The 17,048-nt window shown below is 42.0% G+C and overlaps 1 protein-coding gene across 1 annotated transcript; it reads left to right on the forward strand.

Annotated features, from left to right (window-relative positions):
- Positions 1 to 9,117: 9,117 nt before the first annotated feature.
- Positions 9,118 to 14,582, forward strand: LOC141272523 (keratin, type I cytoskeletal 47 kDa-like). The gene is made up of 8 exons (XM_073683331.1): positions 9,118 to 9,669; positions 10,105 to 10,187; positions 10,439 to 10,595; positions 11,289 to 11,450; positions 11,533 to 11,658; positions 11,966 to 12,183; positions 12,393 to 12,538; positions 14,441 to 14,582. The coding sequence occupies exons 1-8, from the start codon at positions 9,211 to 9,213 to the stop codon at positions 14,539 to 14,541; spliced, it is 1,452 nt and encodes a 483-aa protein (XP_073539432.1). The 5' UTR covers positions 9,118 to 9,210; the 3' UTR covers positions 14,542 to 14,582.
- Positions 14,583 to 17,048: the final 2,466 nt, after the last annotated feature.

Here is a 17,048-nt window from a genome sequence, read left to right on the forward strand (position 1 = left end):
ACATACATTCCTCTAACTCTCCAAATCTATGAGGTGCGGTCCCTCTCCATTGTTCCCTCATATCCCTTCATACCCCTCTCCTTCCTTTTTTATATTCTTTTCTGTTTCTATTTTTTTCTGTTTCTGTTTTTGTCATTTTTCTTTCATTACTATTTTGGGCTTAAAGTGCGCTCTTGGGGTTGGGCCGTAGCTTCACTGTGCGATTCTGGACCTATGAAGCATTTCCAGCCTTCTAACCACTGGGGTAAAATGAACGCGTGTTTTATATATACCGCGGTACATATGGTATGTTGCCAGGATAAGTGCCAGTTATTATATGTTCTGGACACTTTCCATGGCTTGGGATATTCATGGATGAGACTCCTTTTATGGTGACATCCAAAGCAGGATGCCGGCTGGTGATCCTGCGTGTCCCCTAGCTATCGCTCCGCTATGTGCGATGTTTCCTTGTCTATGACGCGCATACCGGAAGTGACGTTTGCGTGTCACGGCCGGCATCTGCGTTCCACATACCGGATGTCAGGTGACCGGAACCGGAAGTGACACGATTATGAACAGAGCGCGATTAGGATTCAAAAGAGGATCTAATAGAGCATGAAGTAGCGCTGTCTGGTGAATGAGCTGCGCGACTTTGGGCAGCGTGCATACCGCATGTCCTCTTTCTTCTTTCCCCTGATGAATAGCTAAGGCTAAGAAACGCGTCGGGAGCGGCATCTGGGGAGCGGTATTTGGTTTGGTGACCTTATGAATTTTGGTTCACCACCATCATATGGAGCCCCCTCTGAGATTCGAGAGCATGGACAGTCATCAAAATTGGTGAGGATGTTCCATTTCTATATAGCAGAGTTAAATGGTCACCATTGATGGGGCGAGTGTTTTCATGTTCCCATATCTCAGGGTGAATGCCTTCATGTTCCCACATATTGGGGTACAATAAGTTGATATAGTGTACTGTGGGCTTCATTTTAGTGTACTGTGGGCTTCATTATCTTTTTTCTTATTTGCCATTCCTTCCCTGGTTTGTGTTAGAGATGTAATATGCTTATATGACATATATTTATATCTCTGGAAGTAACAATATATGGAAGTTCTCTTGGTTATTATATACCACAGGCAGTTAAACTGTGTGTTTTTAGGTCCTTGCATTTGCCACGTATTGGACTGCCATCAATCTGTTATTGATGACGTATCTTAAGTCATCAATATCATAGTACTGGGAAATCCCTTTGAACTTTGGTTGAAAGGAATTAGTATAGTCAATTTATCTTTTACTAAAGTGTTTTATACACTGCTCAAAAAAATAAAGGGAACACTTAAACAACAGAATATAACTCCAAGTGAATCAAACTTCTGTGAAATCAAACTGTCTACTTAAGAAGCAACACTGATTGACAATCAATTTCACATGCTGTTGTGCAAATGGAATAGACAATAGATGGAAAATTTATCAAGAAAAATTATCAAGACACCCTCAATAAAGGAGTGGTTCTGCAGGTGGGGACCACAGACCACATCTCAGTACCAATGCTTTCTGGCTGATGTTTTGGTCACTTTTGAATGTTGGTTGTGCTTTCACACTCGTGGTAGCATGAGACGGACTCTACAACCCACAGAAGTTGCTCAGGTAGTGCAGCTCATCCAGGATGGCACATCTGTAAGCGAAGTGTCCAGAGGCTGGAGGCGCTACTAGGAGACAGGCCAGTACACCAGGAAACGTGGAGGGGGCCGTAGGAGGGCAACAACCCAGCAGCAGGACCGCTACCTCCGCCTTTGTGCAAGGAGGAACAGGAGGAGCACTGCCAGAGCCCTGCAAAATGACCTCCAGCAGGCCACAAATGTGTCTGCACAAATGGTTAGAAACCGACTCCATGAGGGTGGTATGAGGGCCCGATGTCCACAGATGGGGGTAGTGCGCACAGTCCAACACCGTGCAGGACGCGTGGCATTTGCCACAGAACACCAGGATTGGCAAAGTCTCCACTGGCGCCCTGTGCTCTTCACAGATGAAAACAGGTTCACACTGAGCACATGTGACAGACGTGACAGAGTCTATAGATGCCGCAGAGAGCGACCTGCTGCCTGCAATATCCTTCAGCATGACCGGTTTTGGCAGTGGGTCAGTGATGGTGCGGGGTGGCATTTCTCTGGAGGGCCGCACAGCCCTCTATGTGCTTGCCAGAGGTAGCCTGACTGCCATTAGGTACCGAGATGAGATCCTCAGACCCCTTGTGAGACAATATGCTGGTGTGGTTGGCCCTGGGTTCCTCCTAATGCAGGACAATGCCAGACCTCATGTGGCGGGAGTGTGTCAGCAGTTCCTGCAAGATGAAGGCATTGAAGCTATGGACTGGCCTGCCCGTTCCCCAGACCTGAATCCGATTGAGCACATCTGGGACATCATGTCTCGCTCCATCCACCAACGTCACGTTGCACCACAGACTGTCCAGGAGTTGGCGGATGCTTTAGTCCAGGTCTGGGAGGAGATCCCACAGGAGACCATCCTCAACCTCATCAGGAGCATGCCCAGGCGTTGCAGGGAGGTCATACAGGCACGTGGAGGCCACACACAATACTGAGCCTCATTTTGACTTGTTTTAAGGACATTACATCAAAGTTGGATCAACCTGTAGTGTGTTTTTCCACTTTAATTTTGGGGGTGACTGCAAATCCAGGCCTCCATTGGTTAATAAATTTGATTTCCATTGATGATTTTTGTGTGATTTTGTTGTCAGCACATTCAACTTTGCACAGAACAAAGTATTCAATGAGAATATTTCATTCATTCAGATCTAGGATGTGTTATTTGAGTGCTCCCTTTATTGTTTTGAGCAGTGTATATACCGTCATCCTGACAGAATATGGTGCCATGGATTTTATCCTAGGTTACTGGGGTTCATCATAAATAAAAGTGCTTGAATGGATGAAGTCAGCAGTAACAAGTTTTGGGTCTGTGATAGGCAGTCACTTGCATCATTTCAATCAGAGGTGTAATCTTTAACATACCCTACCCACCAGGTGTCATTTATAACACTGGTGTCTTATGTGGTTGAGGGGCCTTTGGGCCTCCCAGGCTTCAGGGCTAGGGATATGCACCTATGCTCAATGGTGGAAGTTTATAGAAAAATCTTTTGAAGGTCCTGGTTTTCAGACAACAAGGTCAATCAATATAATATGAGAGCACACAGATAACATAGGAACATTTAAGAACTATACATATAGATTATTAGTCATATAATAATAGTGACAAGGAGGCAGGGCAGATTAAACAAGAGAGATTATTGACACACAGATTATAAAGAAGAATGGATGAAGAAACTACAATGTAGATATATAGGCTCATTACACAGAGAAGGCCAACAGGCTAAAGGTCCATTTACACTGCACGATTATCAAAAAAGATAATCTTGCAGACTAAAGAGGCTGCCGATCATCCATCAAGCAAGCAAAATGCTCGTTCGTCGAGTGAAATGATGTTTAGGGCAGCACAAAAGATCATCGATCATCATACTTTATTTTTTGTTTTCTCAGCTCACTTGTAATGGTACAGATAGGAAAATGTATACCTTTTAGACATATTGAAACATACTGCTATACACTTTAATTTCTCCCATTGAGAATAATGGAGAAAAAATATATATACGGTCTTTCATACGTTTTTGGGAGACCAAAAAACTTTGTCATCTAAATTATATTACACTACATTATATGTCCCAAAAAATGCAATACAGCGTCAATCTGAGAAAGCATAGTCAAAAGAACATTGTTTTGACTACAACTTGCCCATTTTAGTCTATGGATATATTACAAAATACGCCAGTACAGTTTTTTTTTTGTAATTCCATTGAATACGTTCATCGGAATGCACTATATAAATGTGAATCTAGCCTAAACTGTATATAGGACAAACACACAGGAAAGGCCAAATAGAAAATCACCACAAATACAGAGAAAGTTCTTTACAAATTAACAACCTTCTCCATGGCAGCCAAGCTGGTTGCAAATTTTTCTAAGCCCAGATCAAAAACTTTAGAGGCATAGAGAAGGTGGAAATTTGTTTTGCGAATAATGCATACTTGCAAACTTTTGGAGCTAGGCCATGTCTTTTCCTTCCCACATTGATGTGTGTCTAGATGTCAAGGCTCCTTCATCAGACAAGACAACCCTGCATCACGCACAAGACATCTTCCAGATAAACTGCTTTCAGAGAGGTTTTGTAAAGTTTCGGTGGCACCTGGGAGATTTGCCAACTCCTTTAGGAGTCCAGGAAGTCTCCCTTTTTTTCTGAGAGCTTCCCAGATATTCCCAGATTCCCAGTTGCCAGGTATAGAATAATAACAGAAATGAGGTATCTGCGCTGGTCTAGGTGATTAAAAATGAACTGTGACCAAAATAATTTAAAATATTAATATTTATTGGTTAATGGTTAAAAAGGTATGAAACATTAAAACTGATATTATTTCAGGTATGATCAATGGGGGTAGCTGGCCTCCTAAGAGCAATATAAGAGCACAGTAAAGGATAAAAATTGATTGGTGATAATCTTGCTTGGAGAAGGCTCCAGGGAATGACAGAGATAATGGCTTGAACTAAATGATGGGAACCTAGGAGGGAAGGAGAGGGAAAGGGTTAGAATAGGCCTGTAATTCTGGGAGTAAAGTAGCCTAATTAAAATGAGGAGAGAAAATTTTTTTTTTATATAATTACCTAGTTGGGGTATAGATGTGGACGTGGCGTTTAGTAAAACTCCGAAGAGACGGTCTGGATTACAGATCTGTCGGGACACAATGGTGTTTAGGGAAAACGACCCAAAAAGTAGCAGACAGACTCCCAGTGTTGGGAAAATTACCTTAGTTGAAAGGTGTAGGAGGTAGCTGGAAAGTATGGGTTCTGCGTAGGTAACGTGGCTGTTTGGTGTCCTACCTGGTAGGGCCAGATATAAATAATAATGATTAGGTATAGGTATAAATATATCTCGGGAGATATAGATAAATATGAGTGCCGGAGGATAATCAGGTTATGAGACCAACCTGTGTTAAGGCTGGTAAGATATGGAATGATTCCAATTTATGTTTTAAGAACAAAGTCCATCATAACAGGCATCGATGAATAAAAGAAAAGCTTTGCTGTGGCGGGCACAGTGTGTGCTGGTGGACCTGGTGTAGCGGAGGTGGCTGCTGTTGTTGCAGGCACGTTGATTCTTGAGTCTCCCCTTGTTGGAGGTACTGATAGGTCGTTCGGTACTGACCTGATGATGAAGACTGTGAAGCTGGATTCTGTAGCACTGCACTCGGAGTCCCGGCCGGAGGCTCCGGTAGCAGCGAAAGTACAGAGGTGCCTACTTCCTGCTCGCGGAGGGTGGCGGGGCGTCCGGTCACGTGGTAGGTGACGTCAGATCCCGCGATCTCTCGCGATAGAGCGGGTATGGGTAGCACTGAGGACCTTTCCTACGCGTTTCGGATTTGCACGGAATCCTTCGTCAGGGATGGCCCTCCAGTGCTGAGAGGTTCCTTAAATAGGTAGGTACTCGGTCCTCATGTGTTATTCAATTACAGGTGAAGGCAATCATTCGGTCCCTGTGATCACCATGGTTCGTATCTCAGACACCTTGGTAACTCCACGTTGCTGTAGAATTTGTTGTAGTTTTAATAATTGATGTTTGAGATCTATGGTTAACGGCGTGATACATATTAAAGTTCTGGTATTCATTAAAAAGCAAAAAGTTCAATCTCACTGTTGAGACCTTTTGGTCTTAGTGAATTAAGTTTAAAGATCCAGCCACTTTCAATGCGGGACATCTGGTTAATGTAGTGGCCCTGTCGCCAATGTTTTTGTACAATCTGAATGCCAGTAATTTGGATACCTTTAGTCGAGCCTCTGTGTTTATCAGCAAAATGTTTGGAGAGGGGGTGTTTAGCAAATTTGGTGCGTATATTACGTATGTGTTCCCCCACTCTCCTGGTTAGGGGACGTATTGTGCGGCCCACATATATCTTGTCACAGGGGCACTTAAGTCCGTAAATGACTCCCTTAGTGGTACACGTGATGAAGTCCTTGATTGGAAACTCTATATCTCCATGGGATATTTTGTTTTGTTTTTTAGTGTGTAGATGTTTGCATACTGTGCACTTCCCACATGGAAAGAAGCCGACTGGGTTTGTAGATGGGCTTTTAGGCAAGGGAGTAAATGAAGGATTTTTGATAGATGGGGCTACTATATTGCCCAAATTTCTGGCTCTCCTAAATATGAATCTAGGTTTAGGGGGGATCATTTCCCCTACTATCTTGTCATCCTTGAGGATATTCCAATGTCGCTGGACAATTTTTCTAATGAGGTGGGTATTGGAATTATAAGTGGTGATTATAGGGATATCAATGTTGAAGTCATTAAGTTGTTTATTGTTGGCACTTATGGTTTCTCTGGTAGCCATTAGTTCTGTTCGGGGAGTTTTATATATCTCTTTTCTGGCCTTGGTCAAGAGTAATGGGTCATATCCTTTATCAAGGAATTTGGCCGTTAAAAGATTGGCTTCATTTTCAAAGTCATTTGGTTTTGAGCAATTTCTATAGAGTCTTTTAAACTGGCTGTTTAGAGTCCAGGAAGTCTCCCTTTTTTTCTGAGAGCTTCCCAGATATTCCCAGATTCCCAGTTGCCAGGTATAGAATAATGTATCCTTCTTTTTCCTCAAGGTTCATCCATTGTCCTTATTATGCAGTGGTAACAGGGTCCATTGGCAGTGCCTGCGGCCTTGGCAGTACCTAAGTATGAATGTGCTTTCATAAAAAGGAATACTCCATATATCAGATCATGGCTCTGTACTAAGAAGCTGAGTGTTCTCCGAGCACCGTCATCCAGTCTTTGAGCCAATATTCATGAACCCTTATCGAAAAATAAACAACTGTACCTATTGAGGGGTCTACTGCACTGGTGAAATAAAGATAGGTCTAAGAAGGGGAAGATGTCAATAGATAACCATATTTTTAGTTTCTCCATATATTAATAAAAATCTCCTCCAGGTCGTCTGCGGTTAATGCTCTGTACCTGTCCTTGCTTCATTTCATGATAACTGACACTTTCCTTTAGGTGGCAAAAATTTTCGATGTCTATGTTCAAATTTGAAGGTGTTGTACAGGACTTGAAAAATATGACCACTTTCCCCAAAAATATATCAAAATTATATCAAATGACCTGTTTAATCTAAAGCCTAGTGGGATATAGGGGCTAAAAAATAAAGTTTCTGATATTTAATATTATAGATCAAAGAAGCATTAATAAATGTTCTGACAGCCCAATATATAAAATAGACAGGATAATTCTTCCACACACATTACTGTATGGAGAGGAGATCCCATTGTTCGAGCGTTAAAGGGGTTGTTCAGTGAAAACAAGTTATCACCTACACTATCTCTGGGACCCATACCAATCAGCAGAAGGGGGCACTTTTACCCCTTTTAAAATAGGGTCAATGCACATGCATGACCACCGCTCTATTAATTTCATTAGGGGCTGCAAAGCACTTTGCTTAGTTAATTCAGTCAGCCCCATGGATAATGAATAAAGTGGCGCTAGGGTGTGGGTTCCAGACCCAAAGGTCTTGACCGCCAACGATCTATAAATTATCACCTGTCCTGTGGATAGATGATAATTTATCTTTAATGGACAACCACTGGAAGGCCATAACCATACCAAAAACCATTAGTGCTGAATATTATGACAAACTGAATACTATTTTTGCAAAAAATACCCTCATTCATTCTAACACAGGGTTGTGGCCAGGCATGAACAAGATGAGCAAAGGGCAATTCTGTGACTCACCCAAAAATAATCTTGTAAACTGTGACAAATGCTCTTATAAATGTACTAAAGAGCACCACCTGAGACTAAGGCCCCGATTTATTAAGACCGCCGATTTTCATGCTTGTCTTGATGAGGATTCATGGTCAAGACAAACACTACTGATTCATTAAGCGGCACTTCATGAATCAGGAGCGCCTGACAAGTAGTGTGTACTTTTGTGCACCTTGCCTCAAATCTTACTCCAGTCAGAGACTGGTCATCACAGGTCATCATGGATTAGGCGAGCTTTAGCCTCGTGCCCACAAACTGCCCCAGCTCCACTCATTTTGGTGGAGCTGGAAGAAACTAGTGTAAAAATCCCAAAAGTTGCAAAATTGTACAACTTTTTACACCAGTTTTCTGACATAAAAGCTTTGATGAATTGCGGCCATAGTTCTTAACTCACTATATGGATGGTGCACCAAGAGGAGCAACTTGTAGCTCTGAGACGCAATGCAAAGTCAGGACCTCAAACATCCAAAATATCAGGTGAAAGCATATTCAAACCATATCATATGGCTTCATTATATGGCTGAGATAATAGATAGCACAGTGGCCTCAGAAACCAAATCCATCTAAATGGAGTTTGCATGTTCTACCTGTGTTTATAAAGGTTTCCTACTGTTCCTCTTTGCTCTTTCTACCTTTCAAAACCATTTTGGTAGTTTTGGTTTAAATAATATTTGGCCTTAAATGTGGGAAATTAAAAAAATTTAGATGGTGAACTCCACTAAAGAGCAAGCATGATTGCAGCACCCCTTAATATGTTGGTACACTATAGAAAAAATGAGTAATAAATAATGCTCATCCCAATAATATCTCTCATGAATAACCCTACAACAGTCTGAACAGTTCTCTACAAATAGTATAATACAGCAAGTAATTTTCCGTTTCTACACTAAACTATGTGTAATGAAAGGTTTTTAGTAAAATTTATGAGAAAAGAAGACATGCTTTCATCTGCAAGGTAGACATCCTAAAGATTTACTTGAGGGGCCTCCAAAAGATCTGAAATTGCCCAAAGCTGATAGATTGTAAATTTGATATGATGGAGCCAGAGGGCAAGGTGAAAGAAAGTGACTGTATTACCTTTTGAAGCAAAGAGGAATTTGCCTCTCCCAGTTTCTAGCCCAACATATAACAAACAGCCTAAGGGCTTCATACATTCTAAAAGAATGGTCTGAATCTACCAGGAGAGTTGTTAAACAGGTGTTGACCATGCAAAATTTAGGCTTTTTTTTCTAAGAGGATGATCCTTTTGAAACTGAAACACCCCTGACAAGCAGTATAAATACAGTGTGAAGACCAAAGTCTTTATCCACACTTCTTATTCTATACACATTGCCCAGGTTAGCTCCAACAGCAATTCAGTCACCATGTCCTCCTATCGTGCAAGCTCCGGATCATCCTATCAAGTTTCAAGTTCATCTGGGGGCTATGGAGGAGGCAGCTATGGAGGAGGCTTTGGTGGAGGCTATGGTAGTGGATCTGGTGGAGCATTCTCCTTGAGCTCTGCAGGTGGATCCGGTGGTGGGTTCTCTGCTGGTGGGTTCTCTGCTGGTGGGTTTTCTGCTGGTGGATTCTCTGCTGGTGGCTTTGGTGGAGGAGCATCTGGCGGCTTTGGTTCATTTGGTGGAGGTGAGAAGCAGACCATGCAAAACCTCAATGACCGTCTGGCTTCCTACTTGGAGAAAGTTAGAGCACTTGAGGCTGCCAATGCTGAGCTGGAAGTGAAGATCCGAGAATGGTATGAGAAACAAGTGGGTTCTGGTGTAGGTGCATCCGGCAAAGACTACAGCAAGTACTATGAAACCATCAATGACTTGAGGAGCAAGGTACTGTTAATTGTTTTTCTGAGATATGGTCTATCAAAATGTCATAAATATTTCAGAACATTACTGATTACTGACCCATAATACCTTGTGTAATGAGCCTATACTATCAATCTGCCATTAATTAATTTTAGAAGCAATAAACCCTAAAGGTTTAGCAGATCAAGATTGATGTACTATAACTAACCACAAGATTAACTTCACTTAAAAAAATAAACTTTGTAGAGAGACACATTTCCATGTTCTGAAATGACAGCCATGCTGGCATATTTCTTTTGTAAATGTTGTCTATACATAAACAGTCTGTTTCACTGACTCATTGGTTTGTGTGCACCATTCAGTATTGCAGAAAATTTCCCACCTGCATAAACAATCCTTACATTGTTAACCAGTAACCCTAGATCAATTGTAATGAATGTTTTTTGTTTGTTTCCCTAGATCTTGGCTGCCACCATTGATAACTCCCGTGTTGTCCTCCAAATTGACAATGCAAGACTGGCTGCTGATGACTTCAGACTGAAGTAAGATCTAGTATCAACTTAATCTATTTTCTGACACCTGTATTGATAATATGTGTTGTTAAAGGTTCTGTTTAGGGGCAAGCACATTGTGGAAAAACTTGTTTTTTTAATATCCAAATGACTGACTACTACATCTAGTTATTGCAATCTAAAGTGGTTGTGAGGCTAGTGGAGGACATTGCATTATTTGCTGAATACATACTCTTTTTTCTTATATTGCATATATTGAATGTCTTGTTTCTTTATGCAAGGTATGAGAATGAGCTGGCTCTCCGCCAGAGTGTGGAGGCTGACATCAATGGACTCCGCAGAGTCTTGGATGAATTGACTCTGGCCAGAGGAGACTTGGAGATCCAGATTGAGAGCCTATCTGAAGAGCTGGCCTACCTGAAGAAGAACCACGAGGAGGTAGGTCTTACTTCAGATTATATATCCTTTCATAGGGGATAAGCAAATACACTGATAAGAATACTAGCATCATACTGATAATTTGATCAATTGTGATATTCTAGAAAATATAAACTCTATGAAAACTATAGTTCTCATCCTCTTTATTTCCAAAATTCAAGAAAATATTTCTTGAAAAATGATCCTTTACAACCTCTAAACAGAAGCATTTTTGAGCTTCCCTACTAACCACGATTCCAAACCTATAACCCAACTCCTTACTTACTTAGTGCCATTCATAATATTGGTGTCTTCTAACATAGCAGAAGGGCTGCTGGGGCTCCTCTGGCACCAAGGTCTTGGTCTAGTTGATATCTCAGCACACCTCATAGTTACATATCTGCCTAAATGACCAGGCTAGGAATACATTGCATGTATTTAGCACATTAAAAAAATGAACCTAGGTTAAAAACAAAATGAAAAAATACCCTGCAGTATATAAATAATAAGTAATAATACATGTAAATAACATAGAGCACTTAGTTGACACTATTTTGATCAAAAGAGCGTGAAAGCCATCCCACCACGACAAAGTGTACCCCAATCAGGATGGATCCTAACTCTTGTAGTTAACATCGCTATGTGTCAGCAGGCCTCAAAATAAATAGGGGCAGAGCAGGACCCAGACCTGACTTCTTATATTTTAATGAACAGGAAATGCAGATTGCAAAGAGCAGCGCTGCTGGAACAGTGAACGTGGAAATGGATGCTGCACCAGGTGTGGATCTCACTAAGCTTCTGAATGACATGAGAGGAGACTATGAGGCCCTGGCTGAGAAGAACCGCAGAGATGCAGAGGCATGGTTCAACTCAAAGGTGAGAATAATTCATGCATTTATCATTAATGTTAAGTTGCACTATCTAGCAAACTAATATAAAACATATTGACCTATTGCAGAGCAATGAACTAAAGAAGGAAATTTCAGCTGGTGTGGAACAGGTGCAGACAAGCAAGTCAGAAATTTCAGACCTCAGACGCACTCTCCAAGGACTGGAGATTGAACTCCAGTCACAGTTGGCAATGGTAAGTCAACATACTTAGCATGAAATACAACATATACTAATAACAATATAATAACATCTATTAAAATTAAACTTCGACAAAAGAGTACTTTTTTGAAAAAACCATCCCCTTATTGAACCAATTCTATATATATTGGCCATCTTCCTGTGGAAGACCATTTTCCAATGCAATTTTGAAGGCTATCGCCAAGATGTTTCAAAGTGTCTAAATTATCATTGTGAACATGACCATAAAGAATCCAGTTAATATGGTAAATAAACTGTTAATTTTTGGCTTATTGCTATATCATGTAAAATGTGTATTGTAGAAAAAATCCCTTGAAGACACCCTGGCTGAAACTGAAGGCCGCTATGGAGTACAACTTCAACAGATCCAGCTTGTCATTAGCGGAATTGAGGAACAGTTGATCCAGATCAGAGCAGACATGGAGAGACAGAGCCAGGAGTACAGAGAACTTCTTGATATCAAGACCAGATTGGAAATGGAAATTGAAACATATCGCCGCCTGCTGGAGGGCGAACTGGGGTAAGCACAAGTGATGCAAAAACTGTGGAAAGGAATGATGATGGGTCATATGTGTATTTTTAGAAGTAGAACACTAGGCTAAAAATGGTCTAATATAGTACTTATTAGTCAGTTACAGCACTAACTCATATTCAAAGACCTGCCCCTGAATCTTTGATTGCATAATGGATTTCATGTTTCTTCTTATTTATAAACACTTCATCCCACAGTCAATTCTCCCAGTCTTCAGCGAGCAAGTCTTCTTCATCCTCAACATCAGCATCATCAGCATCATCAGCATCAAAGGTTTCAAGCTCACAGGTTTCCAGTTCTCAGGTTTCAAAGTCACAGACATCTTCTGTAGACTCCAAAAAAGGTAAGTTGCTAGTCAAAATGAAATGAGCAAGTTGCTAATCAACCCTAAAATAAAATCTTAACAAAAACTAAGAAAAGAAAGAAAATAAGAAAAGAAAGAAAAAAAATTGCATGATTCCTGAAAGTTTTATGCATATACGAATGTTCTCACTGTGACTTGGGGGTTAGATTAGTTGCCTTGTAGTGCTATGGTTCAAGAATATCTAGTTGGGGCTTTATAATCCCCAAAACAAAAGAAAATTAAATCACTATGAATCAACTAAGCACCAGGGTAACACCCAAGGGACCTACCCAACATAAGGCCTACAGCACCTGAGTGGCTTAAGTGCAGGGTCTTCAACAAATAGTAGATTAGAGTAAGATAAATTCTACTAAAGGCATTGTGTTAGACAAGGTCAAATGGATTGTATGTATAGTAGCTGATAAGATCACCATGACTGTTTATACCAGGAGGCCCTTACAACACTTAAGGCCCCATCACACTTAGCGACGCTGCAACGATCCCGACAACGATACGACCTGTCAGGGATCGTTGCTGCGTCGCTATGTGGTCGCTGGTGAGCTGTCAAACAGGCAGGCTCACCAACGATCAGGGGAGCAGCGACATCGTGGAAAGAATCTTTCCACGATGTCCTGCTCCTGGTTACTAGCCTGCTGAAGCAGGAGCAGGCTGGTAACTATGGTAAACATCGGGTTACTAGGGGCACACGCGCTCCTAGTAACCCGTTGTTTATCATGGTTACCACTCTGCTACAGTGAGAGGGAGGTTACAGCTCACTTTAGCAGGCTCGTAACCATGATAAACAGCGGGTTACTAAGTGCGCGTGTGCCCCTAGTAACCCGATGTTTACCATAGTTACCAGCCTGATCGCTGCTCCCGCTGGTCACACACAACGATGTGTGCTGACCAGCGGGAGAGCACCGACCAAAAAATGGTCCAGGACACTTTGCAGCGATCAGCGACCACACAGCAGGGGCCTGATCGTTGCAAAGTGTCACACATAGCGACATCGCTGGTGAGGTCGCTGTTGCGTCACCAAAACCGTGACACAGCAGCGATCTCGCTAGCGATCTCGCTATGTGAGACGGGTGCTTTAGGCTGCGTGCCCACGAAGCATTTTCCAAGCGTTTATGCTGCGGAATTGTGCAGCATGTCCATTAATTTTGCGGACACGCAGCGTAATCGCCGCCATTGACTTGCATTGGACCGCGTGACATCCGCATCACTACATGTGGATAAGCGGATATCACACGGTTCAATGTGCGGATGGTACCCCGGTCTGGAGGAGAGAAGACTCTCCTCCAGACCTGGGTACCATAGAAACTGTAAAAAAAAGAATTTAAAATAAAAAATAAAGATTATACTCACCTTCTGATGTCCTCCCGGTGTTTTGTCTGCTCCGTCCGGTCTCTTGCATTGCTCGCGCTGTTGTGAAGGACCTACCATGACGTCATTGAGTCATGTGACCTGACACATGACTGAATGACGTCACCGCAGGTCCTTCACAACAGCGCGAGCAATGCAAGACACCGGACGCAGCGGAGATAACACAGGGAGGACACCGGAAGGTGAGTATAAGCTTTATTTTTTATTTTTTTACCATTGTTATTCTTTTTTTTTAACTAATTTGGTCACACTACTATAAATCCTTGCCGGTTGCATGGATTTATATAGTGTGAACAAGTTGTCAAGCACTTTTCCAAGTGATGCTAAAATCGCTTGGAAAAGCGCTTGATAACCCGCATGCAGAAATGCATGCAAAAACGCTTGACAAATGCTTCTACCTGGCGGGAAAAACGCATGTAAAAACCGCATGCGTTTTTCCTGCCAGGGAGAAGCGTAAAAAATATGCAGCATTTCTGCATCGTGGGCACATAGCCTTATATGTGAATTTTCTTCTAGACCCAACAAAAACCAGAAAGGTGAAGACCATTGTTGAAGAAGTTGTGGATGGGAAGGTTGTTTCATCCAGAGTTGAAGAGGTTGAAGAAAAAGTGAACTAAGGATCTAAAGAGAGAAGACAAGTTGTGGACAGAAGAGAGTGGGGTTGGATTGTGGGATACTTCAGCAATTCTGCTCTTTGAAATTAATGTTGCATTAAGTTGTTCTCCTTGGTGATTCAATAAAACCTTTTCTGCATCTTACCTGACTTGTAATGGATATTGTTTACAGCAGTAAGTTATGTGCAAATGTTAATGTATAAATATATATTGTAAAAAAAAAACTCATTTAACCCCAAAGCAGAAGCCGGTGTAGTAAAATATGATACAAAAAGAATGAATGAAATACATGGGAAACCAATACACCAAGATTTGTATCATATATTTCAAAGTTCTACAACCTGTAGGTCTACAGCTTCTAGGCCATTGGTAGAGATAGTTTTGAGTTCAATCCACTTTTGTCCACCCATTTTTTTTTAACAGGCACTTTGTATCCAGGTGATCTATGAATCAGTATATTTTAAGAAGTAAACTAAAGTCCCCAGTGGTTTAGAAAGTCATTATAAAAACCCTTGATCTTCTCTGGTTTTATTATTAATATTTCTGGTGGTTTAGGGGTTATATTTTAGTGATTTTGATAAATTATATTTTTGTGGTGTCCAATGGTTTCTCAAGTTTGAAGGTTCCACCTCAACACCTGTGAGTTAAAAGGCAATGGTGATCATTTTAAGCTGATAATTTTGGAAAACCATCAAAGATCTTAACCAATTAAAATATGGACCATCTTGTGGTGAATATAGCAAATTACTTCACCACTATCCTTTTGTCATTACCAGTTTTCCAACAATCATCAAGCAGATCAAACACAGAGTGGTGCCAGCAGTCAAGGGTGGACTGGGCATATCATTGGTGCAAACTGTGTGGCCACACAGGAGCCAAAGAGTTAATTGGGCCACATCCAGCTCCAAAGCAGGTGAAATCATGAATCATGATAAACTATTGGACTGCAAAGGGCACATATGCTGTCTTTTTACAGTGGTCCTCTTCTATCTGTGTCCGCCCCTGCCAGTAATGTATGTGCTCTGCCCAGCTAAAAAAGATTCGTCACTTAGTATCTTACACATCAGTAGCAGAACCTCACCTATCCAATGATTTGTCGTAATTTATCATTATAGTTGCAATAGGGCCCAGTCCAGTTACCTACGCCATTAGGGTCGGCATGTCTACTAGGCAAGACTGAGAAGACTCATGAATAGTGATGAGCGAGCACTAAAATGCTCGGGTACTCGTTGCTCAGGTCGAGCAAATTGGAATACCCGAGCAACGAGCCCAATGTAAGTCTATGGGAAACTTGAGCATTTTTCAGGCGGTTCCCCCCGGCGGTCTGCAGAGGGCATAAAAATTGCCCAAATAAATGGGAACAGTGCTCAAATGACATGGGAACAGCATGGGGAAGACCCCTGGAAGCATCTCTGACTCCCAGATCACTGCTGTCAGCAACTTGGTCAGAGTATTACGCCACTTTTACAGACTCACAATAAAACATACAAAAACGAAACCAAAATGGATTTTCCTGGGAAATATGTTAAGGAACATCCTTTCCAGGGTAATGACTTATATATAAGGCAAAATAAATAACCAAAAACAAAAATACTCCTCCACAACTTGGGCTATGTTCATACGTAGCGTTTTTGATGCGTTTTTGCACTTTTGAATTGCTTTCAACCAAGACAAATGCATTCACCAGGAAATGTCATTTTAACATTTTACAACCTTATCTGGCCATGTGGTGTGTGACACATCATTAGACACATGCATACAGTGCTGAAAAGACATGGGAACAGCATGGGGAAGACCTCTGGAAGCATCTCTGACTCCCAGGTCACTGCCTAAAAGTGTGCCCATCATAAGTGATCCTTGGCACATTCGAAGATGCCTCCCACCATGCACCTGTCGTTGCAGACTTGCAACAATCACAGTCCACGTCCTTGTCCCACTGCAGTGTTCAGTTGTCCCTACCCCATTCCTTGGAATGCAAGCGCAAGTATGCAGGCAGCCACCCACAGGCTGCAATACTATACTGCCAAATTTTTGACAGCTGCTTGCACTTGAAATGTGGCCTTTTAGGCTCGTCGAGCCGGAAGCTTTTCACAACCTAATGCCAGTGGCGGCTGGGTGTCCATACTCGGTCCCCAGCCGCCACTATATTTCCCGGTATCGCCTCCGCCTTCTACAAGCACGGGTCCCACAACATTACCAGTGCCCTCCCCAGTGCACTTACTGGGAAGGACCGCCTAACCACAAACACGTGGACAGGTGAATGTGGCCAGGGACAGTACGGAGCCTGTCCACAACTTTTTTTGCTGAGAGTTGTATGTAGCTCGGTGAAAGGACTGGCATAGAGGGAAACCGTATCTACCCTGCGTGTCATTTCTCCCAGGAAGTCCTCTAAAGCTGCTTGCACTTGAAATGTTGCCTGAACATTACTGCTGGTACTTTTCTGTGGGAATTTGCTTGCCTCCTACCAGCCTGGAATATTTCAAGCAAACTATGGTACGACGCCATGGTAT

The sequence above is a fragment of the Phyllobates terribilis genome, unplaced genomic scaffold (assembly GCF_046119375.1).
Source record: "Phyllobates terribilis strain yellow unplaced genomic scaffold, ASM4611937v1 Scaffold_5__5_contigs__length_657084704, whole genome shotgun sequence".
NCBI lineage: Eukaryota > Metazoa > Chordata > Amphibia > Anura > Dendrobatidae > Phyllobates > Phyllobates terribilis.